Source organism: Oncorhynchus gorbuscha, unplaced genomic scaffold (genome assembly GCF_021184085.1).
Source record: "Oncorhynchus gorbuscha isolate QuinsamMale2020 ecotype Even-year unplaced genomic scaffold, OgorEven_v1.0 Un_scaffold_1291, whole genome shotgun sequence".
NCBI lineage: Eukaryota > Metazoa > Chordata > Actinopteri > Salmoniformes > Salmonidae > Oncorhynchus > Oncorhynchus gorbuscha.
Window position 1 is genome coordinate 121,632 of NW_025746111.1, and position 15,212 is coordinate 136,843.

The following is a 15,212-nucleotide window of genomic DNA, read 5'->3' on the forward strand; positions in this document are numbered from 1 at the left end:
ATAGTACCATTCTCTATAGTACCATTCTCTATAGTACCATTCTCTATAGTACCATTCTCTATAGTACCATTCTCTATAATACCATTCTATATAGTACCATTATATATAGTACCATTCTCTATAGTACCATTCTCTATAGTACCATTCTTTATAGTACCATTCTCTATAGTACCATTCTCTATAGTACCATTCTCTATAGTACCATTCTTTATAGTACCATTCTATATAGTACTATTCTCTATAGTACCAGTCTTTATAGTAATATTCTTTATAGTACCAGTCTCTATAGTACCATTCTCTATAGTACCATTCTCTACAGTACCATTCTATATAGTACCATTCTGTATAGTACACTATATAGTACCATTATAGTAATATTCTTTATAGTACCATTCTCTATAGTACCATTCTCTATAGTACCATTCTCTATAGTACCATTCTCTATAGTACCATTCTATATAGTACCATTCTCTATAGTACCATTCTCTATAGTACCATTCTCTATAGTACCATTCTCTATAGTACCATTCTCTACAGTACCATTCTATATTGTACTATTCTGTATAGCACCATTCTTTATAGTAATATTCTTTATAGTACCATTCTCTATAGTACCATTCTCTATAGTACCATTCTCTATAGTACCATTCTCTACAGTACCATTCTCTATAGTACCATTCTCTATAGTACCATTCTCTATTGTACTATTCTGTATAGCACCATTCTTTATAGTAATATTCTCTATAGTACCATTCTCTGTTGTACCATTCCCTACCATCCCATGGACAGCTCCTCTCACTTTGGCTCTATAGTTTTGAGCAGAATACTGTACCTATTCAGAACTATGGGCAGCTCCTCTCACTTTGGCTCTATAGTTTTGAGCAGAATACTGTACCTATTCAGAACTATGGGCAGCTCCTCTCACTACAGCCCTCTCGTACTGAGGAGAATATTGTACCTATTCAGAACCATGGACAGCTCCTCTCACTTACAGCGCTCATGCACTGAGCAGCATACTGTACCTATTCAGAACCATAGACAGCTCCTCTCACTACAGCCCTAATGCACTGAGCAGCATACTCTACCTATTCAGAACCATAGACAGCTCCTCTCACTACAGCCCTAATGCACTTTTTTAAAATATGTTTTATTTATTTTACCTTTATTTAACTAGGCAAGTCAGTTAAGAACAAATTCTTATTTTCAATGACGGCCTAGGAACAGTGGGTTAACTGCCTGTTCAAGGGCAGAACAACAGATTTTGTACCTTGTCAGCTCGGGGATTTGAACTTGCAACCTTTCGGTTACTAGTCCAATGCTCTAACCACTAGGCTACCCTGCCGCCTGAGCAGCATACTGTACCTATTCAGAACCATGGACAGCTCCTCTCACTACAGCCCTGTAGTACTGAGCAGCATACTGTACCTATTCAGGGCCATGGGCAGCTCCTCTCACTACAGCCCTAATGTACTGAGCAGCATACTGTACCTATTCAGAACCATGGACAGCTCCTCTCCTACTACAGCCCTGTAGTACTGAGCAGCATATTGTACCTATTCAGAACCATGGACAGCTCCTCTCACTACAGCCCTAATGTACTGAGCAGCATACTGTACTTATTCAGAACCATGGACAGCTCTTCTCAGTACAGTGGCAGTATAAGTGGTATGGTGTGCCCATATGCATTATGTCATTATTTGTAGTCTTTTCACAGTGCGTGTCGTACCTCACAGTCCTGTTGTGCTACACTGAAAGCTTCAGCTTTTTGGACAGCTCTGCTTCAGCACCATGCTGGCAAAACACATCGGCTCTCTGCTCTTTCTCAGACTCAGAGGGAAAACTACTTACTGCTAACCTTTCGTTATACAGTGCATAAAGACTACCGCTGACCATTTCACAATGCATCTTCCATACAATACTGTTCATCACTCAACCCTAGTATAGGCCTACCATTGAACCTAAAATGGTTATTTTGCTCTCCCCATAGCAGAACCCAATGAAGAACCTTTGTGGTTCCAGGTAGAACCATTTTTGTTCCAGGTAGAACCCTAATGGGTTCCAGGTAGAATCCTAACCAAAAGAGTTCTACCTGGAACCAAAAAGGGTTCTCCTGTGGGGACCGTTGAAGAACCATTTTGGAACCATTTTCTTTTATTTGTCTAAGAGTGTAGAGAGCACTATTACTGCCATTCATTTCACCACACATAACACACTGGACAGAGGTACACTACCATTACAACATGTCATTCTCACTCGTTGTATACCAACATAGTCAACAGAGTCTAGTGTAATGCAGTCATCTATTTCACCATACATAACACACTGGACAGAGGTACAGTACTCAACTACCATTACAACATTAACATAACATGTCATTCTCACTCGTTGTATACCAACATAGTCAACAGAGTCTAGTGTAATGCAGTCATCTATTTCACCATACATAACACACTGGACAGAGGTACAGTACTCAACTACCATTACAACATTAACATAACATGTCATTCTCACTCGTTGTATACCAACATAGTCAACAGAGTCTAGTGTAATGCAGTCATCTATTTCATAATATTTCGTTATCATGCAATATGGAACCCTATGCTCGCGGTCCATTTCACAATAAGTCTACCCTACAAAGCAACAATGTATGGGATTCAACCATATCATTACAACTCCATCATTGGCAAGGAATGTAGTTGTTAGAGGTAGCAAAGCAAGCGGTGAAGAGAGCTGTGCTACAGTCAATACAAGTCATTTATTTCACATGAAGTCTACTGTCCAATATTGTGGTGCCCCTCTGCTCATCCAGACAGCGGTACAGCCCCTACAGTCTGCCCTGTAGAACAGAACTCAGCTGCAGTGCAGTCTAACTGCTTTGAGGCGTTGGCACCTGAATCAATATGATGGTCTGCTCCGGGACACTAGAAGTATATATTCCTGTGCTGCTACCTCTGGTAATGACATCATAATTGCTTTTTTTTTGTGTTCATTGCATTAAATATTAACGGTAGGCCACCGTTCTCTCATCAACGTCTCTGTCCCTTTCCCCTTCAAACCCGCCACCCGCAAAACCATCAGCCATCGCCATCAACCCCGGTTATGACACCGTCCGTCAGAAACTATGTCGGCCTTTGTCATTTTAGAGCCGTTAAATTATACACGCTCTCATATTGAAACGATAATATCCGGGGTGATATGGCTTTTACTTAATCATGTCTCTGGGTATAGAATGTGTCCGTCAGGCCTAATAGGCACAGATCTAGGATCAGATCCTATCTTAACCATTATGAGAGGAATATGTAAAAACTGGTCTGAGATCACAGATCTGGGATCAGATCCTATCTTAACCATTATGAGAGGAATATGTAAAAACTGGTCTGAGATCACAGATCTGGGATCAGATCCTATCTTAACCATTATGAGAGGAATATGTAAAAAATGGTCTGAGATCACAGATCTGGGATCAGATCGTATCATCACCATTATCAGTGGAATATGTAAAACTGGTCTGAGATCACAGATCTAGGATCAGATCGTATCATCACCAGTCTGCTAAATGACTTAAATGTTAAATGTTAAATTATGAGTGGAATATGTAAAACTGGTCAGAAAGCAGCGTTTATGAGGAGACCTCAGCCTCAGTAAAGACACAGATCTAGGAATAGTTCCCTCCCACCAGGTTGCATCTTAACCAGTACAAGGGGAATATGTCAAACTGTTCTGAGAGCAGTGTTTATGGGGAGACGTAGAAATATCCTATCTTATACAACGTCCCGCTAACAATCACTAGGGGGCGACCTTGGTCTCTAGAATGTTGGGAAGATTCCTTCAGAAAGATTCTCTCTCTCTCATCCCACGACTAGAGTGCCAGTCTGATTTTGTCACAGAGAATCAGAGAAGACAAGTATGGTAATTCATCCAGCAGTATCTCTAGCGTTTTGTCTGTGAGACTTGTTATGTTACAAAATCATCTAAACGCCATATTGCTTAAATCCAGTCTACAATGGTCATGTCTGTTTGTATTACGGTCCCGTAATTGCTGCGTGACTATCTATTAAATACGGAATCGGAAGCTTATGTTAATTACCCTCAACGACGTCGTGTCTGTTTGTATACTCCAATAAGTGGGTCAGGAAGGACGCTTAGATTGCAGCCTTCCTCTCTTTCTGTTTATCCTTTTTTTTGTTCCTTTCTTTTCAAATCACTGCATAGACTGATGCTCCGTGCCAAATGGCACCTTACACCCTACGTAATGCACTCCTTTTGACCAGGGCTCGTGGTAATGCACTATATAGGGAATACGGTGTCATTTGGGACGCAAGCACATAGCCTATTAAACCATATGGCTTACGAATCAAATAAGTAGGTTAGGGTGATGAAATGAGTTTCATTGCTAAGGTCGGAGAGAGTGGGCTAATGATGAAACAGTGAAGATAGCGGTACTAACATGCTAAAGGCTATTAACATGGCTTTGGCTATGCTACATTAAACGGAATATGAATGAATGGAGCATTATGGGATGCTCCGTTCAGACACCCTATTAGCTGGGTAGTGCACTATTTTTGACTAGGGGCCTATATGGCTCTGGCTAAATGTAGTGCACTATATATAGGGATTGTGGTGCTATTTGGGATACAAACTATATGCATGTCTGTCCTTGGTATGTCCTTTATAAACGAATGATCGTTGTGCCTAAAGAAGGAAGATTGCAATTAAAACATGTTGATCATTTACTCCCGTTTTACAGCTATTTTGTTTTTACAGCTTTACATTAATTATATGTCTTCTTCATTGTGTCTTTACATCACCAACAGAACAGAATATTGATCCCATACTATCATATTATTTACAACGATAGTTGTGCGGATGAAGGAATTTGGGAATGAATACAATCATGTTTATAACTGATTCCTTCCTCCCGTTTTAGTTTCGTTTTTATTATTTGTGTAGTGTATTTGAACAAAACATAATCTTGATATACATCATACATTAATCATGCTTATTGATAACTTGACAGGGGACAGGGTTAATTAAAAAGTTTCGGCAATCTTCAATCCCGTTTGTTTTGACCGCCAGAGGGCACGTGCGTCATGACGGCGGGTTGGAATTGGCAACATCCCCAAGCTTTGGTTCTAGGTTACTACATCAATAACCAACGGCCACGTATCATAAGACAGACGACAGCCTACTGACTACATCCTCGCTGCTGACTGCATCAATACTCAATAGCCTGTGGTCACCAATCACAGATAGACCGATAGAGAATGGGAAAGCAAATGCTGTGTTGACCATTCAACATAACATGACGACCTGGGCATGAATGAGTCAGTGTGAGTCACGGACTAGTATAGGCTGCATCATCATCATCGATAGCCTATATGGATAGTGTGTTCGTGTGCGCGTGCTTAATTGCACTCGAGTGTTTGCTTGACAGTACGGAATGATAATCAGTAGAGATTTGCGTTACTGGAATAGAGCGCTATATTACCTGTGGTCACGGACTGTTTTGGTCTATACCACACACACACACACACACACACACACACACACACACACACACACACACACACACACACACACACACACACACACACACACACACACACACACACACACACACACACACACACACACACACACACACACACACACACACACACACACACACACACACACACACACACACACACACACACTGTGCCTCTACTGAGGCTTTCTTTTTAAACAGCAGCTATTGAAATAAAACAGTCATTCCATCTTTCCCTACAGGGTTGTTGTTGCTTGCCTGGGCAATAGTCTCTAGTCATTACCTTCGTGTTCATTCATCAAACTGAACCGAGGAAGAGAATAACACAACACATTACGATGATGATTTCTACAATATTCACTTTCAAAATTCGCTGGCTGCGCTTTTAACTTAAAGCCATCATGTACCGGGAGCCTATGCTTCTTAAACGATGCTTTGTGCCAAGACGTTACCCGTTGACGGATTTGCAAATTCACATTCCACCCGTTGCCCACTAGTTGACTATTTCATTCACGGGATATGTGAAATATTTTATTTCTCTCCGGTGTGTCGGCTGACTGGGGCTTCATGCTCGTGTTTGCACGGGGCTTGGGCAGTGGCTCGAGCGCCACCACCGCTTGATGGCTCGTGTTGTTAGTAAAGAGAAGGGTCCGGGCAGGTCCGTGGGACGGTGCGCGCTGGCTGGCATTCCCGTGCCCCAATCAGGAGTAACCTCGTCGGGTGTCTGCGGACACTATTGGCTGGTGGGAAAAGATGCTGTGCGCAAAACCAACCCCGCTCCCCTTCACTCGCTTTACAGGAGTGGAGCAGAGAGGATCATCCGCTTTCCTTGCTGCTCAGCCGCACTGATTATAGAGCGAGAGAGAAAAAGCGAGAGAGAAAGTACAATTTGTCGTTTATCTACATGTTTGCAAACCGTGTTCAAGTTTAGGATTTTAGGCGAATGGTGCTTTCTGGAGTTATGCATTCGTGAAGGAATGTTTTGACATTTTTATGGCACTTAGTTGGGACTTGATACGTGTGAGGATTCCATCTGTGGGTGAGGATTGTAATTATGGTCTACACGTCTTGCCTCCCTCTGCCTGCTGAGATGTTGGCGCTTCGGCCAAAATTCACAAACCTGGACTGAATATATATATATTTTTTTGCTGAAAGAAGAGAGGATCAAATGGCCGTGATTCTCACGACTCAAATACAGGAATGCTTTCCGGTTGATACGACGACGCAAAGAGCGAAAGAAGGAATAGCTGATTTGGGTTTGGGTAGCAGCCGTAGTTTTATTTTCATTATTGCAGCTTTTGATTCTGCCTTATTCCTGCGAACCGAAGCTGGGATGGGAAATGCTTAGTTCGAGTAAGAAATCGGAGTAATACCCACGACATATATCCAAGTGCACTTGAGAGAGGAAGAGTGAGAGGAGTGGAAATGGTTTTGTTATTCCCGCTCCTTCTCTCGGTCTTGCTGGATGGAGCCGTGTGCCAGCTGCGCTTCTCTCTTCCGGAGGAGCAGGAACACGGGACCGTCATTGGGAATATCGCGGAGGATTTGGGGTTGGACATTACCAAACTTTCCGCCCGCCGCTTCCAGACTGTGCCCAGCTCGCGGAACCCTTACTTGGATGTGAACCTGGAGAACGGGAATCTTTATGTTAAGGAGAAAATAGACCGGGAGGAGATATGCAGGCAGACAGTACCGTGCAACCTGCACCTCGAGGTGTTTCTGGAGAACCCGCTCGAGCTTTTCCGCGTGGAGATCGAGGTGATGGATATCAACGACAATCCCCCCACTTTCCCCGAGACAGACATCACTGTGGAGATAACGGAAAGTGCCACCCCAGGTACCCGGTTCCCGGTGGAGAATGCTTTCGACCCAGACGTCGGGACTAACGCGCTCAGCACCTACGCCATAACGAACAATAACTATTTTTACCTGGATGTTCAGACACAGAGCGACGGGAACAAGTTTGCGGAGTTAGTGCTGGAAAAACCACTAGACCGGGAGCAGCAGGCGGTGCATCGGTACGTGCTCACCGCAGTAGACGGAGGTGTGCCACAACGGACGGGCACCGCGCTCCTGGTCGTTAAAGTCCTGGATTCCAACGATAACGCACCCGTCTTCGACCAGTCGGTGTACACTGTGAGCCTACGGGAGAATTCACCAGTCGGCACTCTGGTTATTCAGCTGAACGCCACTGATATAGATGAAGGGCAGAACGGAGAGATAGTGTATTCATTCAGTAACCACAACCCGGCGCGGGTAAAGGATCTGTTTAAAATCGATGCCAGGACGGGGAGAATAGAGGTGTCTGGGGAAGTGGACTATGAGGAGAGTAGTACACACCAAATATATGTCCAGGCTAAAGACCTGGGAGCAAACGCCGTGCCCGCGCACTGCAAAGTCATGGTCAAACTGGTCGACGTTAACGACAACACACCGGAGATCAGTTTCAGCACGGTGACCGAGTCTGTGAGCGAGCAGGACGCCCCGGGCACCGTCATAGCCCTCTTCAGTGTCACCGACCGGGACTCGGGCGACAACGGGCTGGTAAGCTGCGAGATTTTGGGTGACGTTCCTTTCAAACTCAAATCTTCATTTAAAAACTACTACACCATAGTAACGGATGGAATATTAGACAGAGAGAACGCAGATTCGTACACAATCACCGTTGTAGCCAAAGACCAGGGGCTCCCCTCCCTCGCCACGAGCAAATCCATCAAGGTACATGTTTCCGACGAGAACGATAATGCACCCCGCTTCACGCAGCCAGTTTACGACGTGTATGTGACGGAGAATAATGTACCAGGTGCTTTTATTCACGCGGTGAGCGCCGTGGACCCTGACGTCGGTCCGAACGCCCTCATTACCTACTCCATATTGGAGTGTGACATTCAGGGCATGTCCGTCGACACCTATGTGTCAATCAACCAGGACACTGGTTACCTTTATGCACTGCGTTCATTCGACTATGAACAGTTGAAAGAGTTTAGCTTTATGGTGCAGGCCAAAGACTCCGGGAGCCCAGAGCTCTCCTCCAACAGCACCGTTAATGTCATTATTGTGGACCAGAATGACAACGCGCCGTCGGTGATAGCCCCTATCGGTAAGAACGGCACCGCCAAAGAACACCTGCCGCGCACCGCCGAGCCGGGCTACCTGGTCACGCGTATTGTCGCCATGGACGCTGATGATGGCGAGAACGCACGGCTCTCCTACAGCATTCTGCGTGGCAACGAGATGGGCATGTTCCGCATGGACTGGCGGACGGGGGAGCTGCGCACAGCACGCCGCGTCTTCACCAAGCGCGACCCACAGGGCTCCTACGACCTGCTGATTGAGGTGAGGGACCACGGCCAGCCGCCACTCTCCTCCTCGGCTAGCGTGAGTGTGATCCTGGTGGATAGTGTGATAGATGGACGGAGTGGAGACCGAGGAGGATCTTCCTCCAAGTCCAAAGAGACCTCTTTGGATCTCACCCTCATCCTCATCATCGCCTTGGGTGCCGTCTCCTTCATCTTCCTCCTGGCTATGATCGTGCTGGCTGTGCGCTGCCAGAAAGACAAGAAGCTGGACCTGTACACGTGCCTCATGGCGGGGGAGTGTTGCCTGTGCTGCAGCCCGTGTTGCTCGCGCCAGGCGCACGGCAGGAAACAGAAGAAGCTCAGCAAGTCGGACATCATGCTGGTCCAGAGTACCAACGTCACCACCGGTGTGGGCGCTGTGGGCCAGGTGCCTGTGGAGGAGTCTGGGGTCAGCGGCGTCGGGATGGGAGGTGGGTTTGGTTCCCATCATCAGAACCAGAACTCCTACTGCTACCAGGTGTGTCTGACACCGGAGAGCGCTAAAACGGACCTGATGTTCCTCAAACCCTGCAGCCCCTCGCGCAGCACCGATACGGACCACACCAACCCCTGCGGGGCCATAGTGGCCGGGTACAGTGACCAGCAACCGGACATCTTATCGAACGGGAGCATCCTCTCCAATGAGGTAAGGCTTGGTTTCTATTAGCATTGGTGTGTGTGAGTGTCTGTAATTGAAATGCATGCTGTGCATTAGTCTATTGGGACAAAGAAAGATTGTTTAGGTATCTGTGTGTTTAACTCCTTTTATCTTTAATACCTGCGTCATGTGAACATTTTTAGGGGAAACAAAGTGCACAACTTTGTTTGGTTTTCACATAATGAATATTATTGAATTAAAGTGTGTGTTGAGCCAGAGAACATTGATTTGATTGAATGCATTAAAGAACAACACAGCCAGGTGTGTTTTGGATTCCAGAGGACTTGAACTACGCTGTGATCCTCCATGCCATTTATGAAAAGACAATCAATACACCTTTCAGCGCGCCCCTGGCAGTCAGTCTATAATGCTTTAATGAGGCGGATTATAACATAACACGTCATATCATAAAGACGTTGTATTATTGGTCTACAGTGTTGAGGTCACTTGTCGAGGTTCAACCCCAATACGTATTTAACTAACAAATCCGGTGATAGGATGGATGGTACATCTGTTTGCAGATGTATAGAGCACAGCCTACTAATAGAATCTGTAGGCACAGGTGCCTCTTCGATGTAGTCATTTTCTAGCTGCATGAAAACATACAAGACATGTCTCCTCCTACTCAGAATTGATGACATTTATATTGAGTTTGGGCCAGGAGTGCCTCTCAGAGCAAATGAAGCCTACATGAATACCCTCCTGTGTGCTTCCAAGGGGCTGGGGTGAGCTGCAGAGTCAGTGTGGTTATTATGTCGACTGTGGCTGGAGAGAGTACCAGCCACTCAGCAAGTAAATCAGTCAGTCAGCCAGTGAACCAGTCAGTCAGCAAGTGAACCAGTCAGTCAGCCAGTGAACCAGTCAGTCAGTGAAATAGTCAGCCCGTCAATGAAACAGTTGGGAAGTGAACCAGTCAGTCACCCAGTGAAACAGTCAGTCAGTGAAACAGTCAGCCAGTCAACCAGCCAGCCAGTGAACCAGCCAGTCTGCCAGTGAAACAGTCAGCCAGTGAACCAGTCAGTCAGCCAGTGAACCAGCCAGTCAGCCAGTGAACCTGCCAGCCAGTGAACCAGCCAGTCAACCAGTGAACCAGTCAGTCACACAGTGAGCCAGTCAGTCATTGAACCAGTCAGCCAGTGAACCAGCCAGTCAGCCAGTGAACCAGTCAGTCACACAGTGAGCCAGTCAGTCATTGAACCAGTCAGCCAGAGAACCAGTCAGTCAGTCAGTGAATCAGTCAGTCACCCACTGAACCAGCCAGTCAGTCATTGAACCAGTCAGTCAGTCATTGAAACAGTCAGTCAGTCAGTCATTGAAACAGTCAGTCAGTCAGTGTGTGTTATGTATAAAAACAGAAGACATAATACATGCATACACCTTCTTATATCCATAATTAACTAGAATGATGTTCCATTTCTGCCGAAACAAATGATGTGCATATTTAGGTGACTGTGTGGTTGAAAACTGAGACTGTAGAGAGAGGACCAGCATGTCAGTCAGCCAGCCAGTCAACCAATCAGTCAGCCAGTCCACCAACCAGCCAGTCAGTCAACCAGCCAGTGAACCAGTCAGTCAGTCAGTGGGCCAATCAGTCAGCCAGTGAACCAGTCAGTCAGCCAGTGAACCAGTCACCGAGTGAACCAGCCAGTCAGTCATTGAACCAGTCAGTCAGTCAGTCAGTCATTGAAACAGTCAGTCAGTCAATGAACCAGTCAGTTAGTGGACCAGTCAGTCAGTGAACCAGTCAGTCAGCTAACCAGTCAACCAGCCAGTCAGCTACTCAGTCAACCAACCAGCCAGTCAGCCAGTCAGTCAGTGAACCAGTCAGTCAGTCAGTGAAGCAGTCAGTCAGTGGACCAGTCAGTCAATGAGCCAGTCAGTTAGTGGACCAGTCAGTCAGTGAACCAGTCAGTCAGCTAACCAGTCAACCAGCCAGTCAGCTACTCAGTTAACCAACCAGCCAGTCAGCCAGTTAGTCTGCCAGTCAGTCAGTGAGCCAGTCAGTCAGTCAGTGAAGCAGTCAGTCAGTGGACCAGTCAGTCAGACAGTGGACCAGTCAGTCAGTCAGTGAAGCAGTCAGTCAGTGGACCAGTCAGTCAGACAGTGGACCAGTCAGTCAGTCAGTGAACCAGTCAGTTAGTGAACCAGTCAGTCAGCTAACCAGTCAACGAGCCAGTCAGCTACTCAGTCAACCAACCAGCCAGTCAGCCAGTTAGTCTGCCAGTCAGTCAGTGTTGAGTGAGAGAGCCAGTGCACTTTAAATGCGTTAAGTATTCAGCGCACGGGACCGCAGACCAGCAGTGGAACAAAGGTTGTTCAGTTTGAAGCGCTGCTTGGCTCAATCATTTACGGCTCCAATCGCCTCTCTAACCCACTCGCCTTCTCACTGGATATACACACAGTCAATAACGTGGCATGTATGTTAGTCTGTCTTGAAGGCCACCGTGAACACATTCATATGGTGTCAATGTCTAACAAAGCTTTCTCTCTCTCTCTCTCTCTCTCTCTCTCTCTCTCTCTCTCTCTCTCTCTCTCTCTCTCTCTCTGTCTCTGTCTCTCTCTCTCTCTCTCTCTCTCTCTCTCTCTCTCTCTCTCTCTCTCTCTCTCTCTCTCTCTCTCTCTCTCTCTCTCTCTCTCTCTCTCTCTCTCTCTCTCTCTCTCTCTCTATCAATTTCAATTCAATTCAATTCAAGGGCTTTATTGGCATGGGAAACATGTGTTAACATTGCCAAAGCAAGTGAGGTAGACAACATACAAAGTGAATATATATATATATATATCTTTCTCTCTCTCTGCATCACAGTTCACAGGTCTTATGGCTTATAAATTAAAGGATGGTGAAATGCACAAACTAAAATAGAAAATGAAGGTGCTGATTAAAAGCAGAAAGGAGCGATACCACAATGCGTGGCCTGCACACAGAGTACTGCTGCTCCCTAGTGCTTTATTCCAGCTCCCAAATCATTTAGAGTCATTTCCCAAACACCTTTATCTACTGATGGACGACACTATAGAGGTGTACCTTTCCATGGCTGTCAGTGTGACATAATGTGTTGCTTCCCTTCCAGAACAAACACCAGCGAACAGAGCTCAGTTACCTTGTGGACAGACCAAGGAGAGTGAACAGGTAAATAACATCCAACCTATGTGTGTGTGTGTGTGTGTGTGTGTGTGTGTGTGTGTGTGTGTGTGTGTGTGTGTGTGTGTGTGTGTGTGTGTGTGTGTGTGTGTGTGTGTGTGTGTGTGTGTGTGTGTGTGTGTGTGTGTGTGTGTGTGTGTGTGTGTGTGTGTGTGTGTGTGTGTCAAATATCCAATATAGGAAGGACAATAGAATCTCCAATATGCTGCTACATCATTACCATTCATTATGACTCATATATCTACATCATTACCATTGGCTACACAGCACAACCTGTATAACATTCTATATGGCTACACTACACAACCTGTATAACATTCTATATGGCTACACTACACAACCTGTATAACATTCTATATCTACACTCACAACCTGTATAACATTCATATGACTACACTCACTACACAACCTGTATAACATTCTATATGGCTACACTACACAACCTGTATAACATTCTATATGGCTACACTACACAACCTGTATAACATTCTATATGGTATAACATTCTATATGGCTACACTACACTACACAACCTGTATAACATTCTATATGGTACATCATACTACACTACACAACCTGTATAACATTCTATATGGCTACACTACACTCAAACCTGTATAACATTCTATATGGCTACACTACACAACCTGTATAACATTCTATATGGCATTCATTCTATATGGCTACACTACACAACCTGTATAACATTCTATATGGCTACACTACACAACCTGTATAACATTCTATATGGCTACACTACACTAACATTCTATATGGCTACACTACACAACCTGTATAACATTCTATATGGCTACACTACACAACCTGTATAACATTCTATATGGCTACACTACACAACCTGTATAACATTCTATATGGCTACACTACACAACCTGTACACAACCTGTATAACATTCTATATGGCTACACTACACAACCTGTATAACACAACCTGTATAACATTCTATATGGCTACACTACACAACCTGTATAACATTCTATATGGCTACACTACACTGTATAACACAACTACACAACCTGTATAACATTCTATATGGCTACACTACACTACACAACCTGTATAACATTCTATATGGCTACACTACACAACCTGTATAACATTCTATATGGCCTGTATAACATTCTATATGGCTACACTACACATTCTATATGGCTACACTACACAACCTGTATAACATTCTATATGGCTACACTACACAACCTGTATAACATTCTATATGGCTACACTACACTGTATAACATTCTATATGGCTACACTACACACCTGTATAACATTCTATATGGCTACACTACACAACCTGTATAACATTCTATTCTATATGTATAACATTCTATATGGCTACACAACCTGTATAACATTCTATATGTATAACATTCTACTACACAACCTGTATAACATTCTATATGGCTACACTACACAACCTGTATAACATTCTATATGGCTACACTACACAACCTGTATAACATTCTATATGGCTACACTACACTACACAACCTGTATAACATTCTATATGGCTACTATACACAACCTGTATAACATTCTACTACACTACACAACCTGTATAACATTCTATATGGCTACACTACACTACACAACCTGTATAACATTCTATATGGCTACACTACACAACCTGTATAACATTCTATATGGCTACACTACAACCTGTATAACATTCTATATTCTATATGGCTACACTACACAAACCTGTATAACATTCTATATGGCTACACTACACTACACAACCTGTATAACATTCTATATGGCTACACTACACACAACCTGTATAACATTCTATATGGCTACACTACACAACCTGTATAACATTCTATATGTATAACATTCTATATGCTACACTACACTACACAACCTGTATAACATTCTATATGGCTACACTACACAACCTGTATAACATTCTATATGGCTACACTACACTACACAACCTGTATAACATTCTATATGGCTACACTACACTACACAACCTGTATAACATTCTATATGGCTACACTACACAACCTGTATAACATTCTATATGGCTACACTGTGTATAACATTCTATATGGCTACACTACACAACACAACCTGTATAACATTCTATATGGCTACACTACACAACCTGTATAACATTCTATATGGCTACACTACACAACCTGTATAACATTCTATATGGCTACACTACACAACCTGTATAACATTCTATATGGCTACACTACACAACCTGTATAACATTCTATATATAACATTCTATATGGCTACACTTCAACCTGTATAACATTCTATATGGCTACACTACACTACACAACCTGTATAACATTCTATATGGCTACACTACACTACACAACCTGTATAACATTCTATATGGCTACTACACTACACAACCTGTATAACATTCTATATGGCTACACTACACCTGTATAACATTCAACCTGTATAACATTCTATATGGCTACACTACACAACCTGTATAACATTCTATATGGCTACACTGTACACTACACAACCTGTATAACATTCTATATGGCTACACTACA

General features: G+C 44.0%; 1 protein-coding gene across 2 annotated transcripts in view; it reads left to right on the forward strand.

Moving 5' to 3' along the window:
- Nucleotides 1-6,278: 6,278 nt before the first annotated feature.
- The window catches only part of LOC124022098 (protocadherin-10-like), a 32,003-nt gene continuing 23,069 nt past the window's right edge, over nt 6,279-15,212 (forward strand). The window contains exons 1-2 of one of the 2 annotated variants that reach the window (XM_046337141.1): nt 6,279-9,511; nt 12,592-12,650. In XM_046337141.1, the coding sequence (XP_046193097.1) occupies nt 6,953-9,511; nt 12,592-12,650 (2,618 nt within the window). In that variant the 5' untranslated portion in view covers nt 6,279-6,952. The remainder of the gene's footprint in view (nt 9,512-12,591; nt 12,651-15,212) is intronic. The other variant, XM_046337140.1, reaches the window with a different exon arrangement.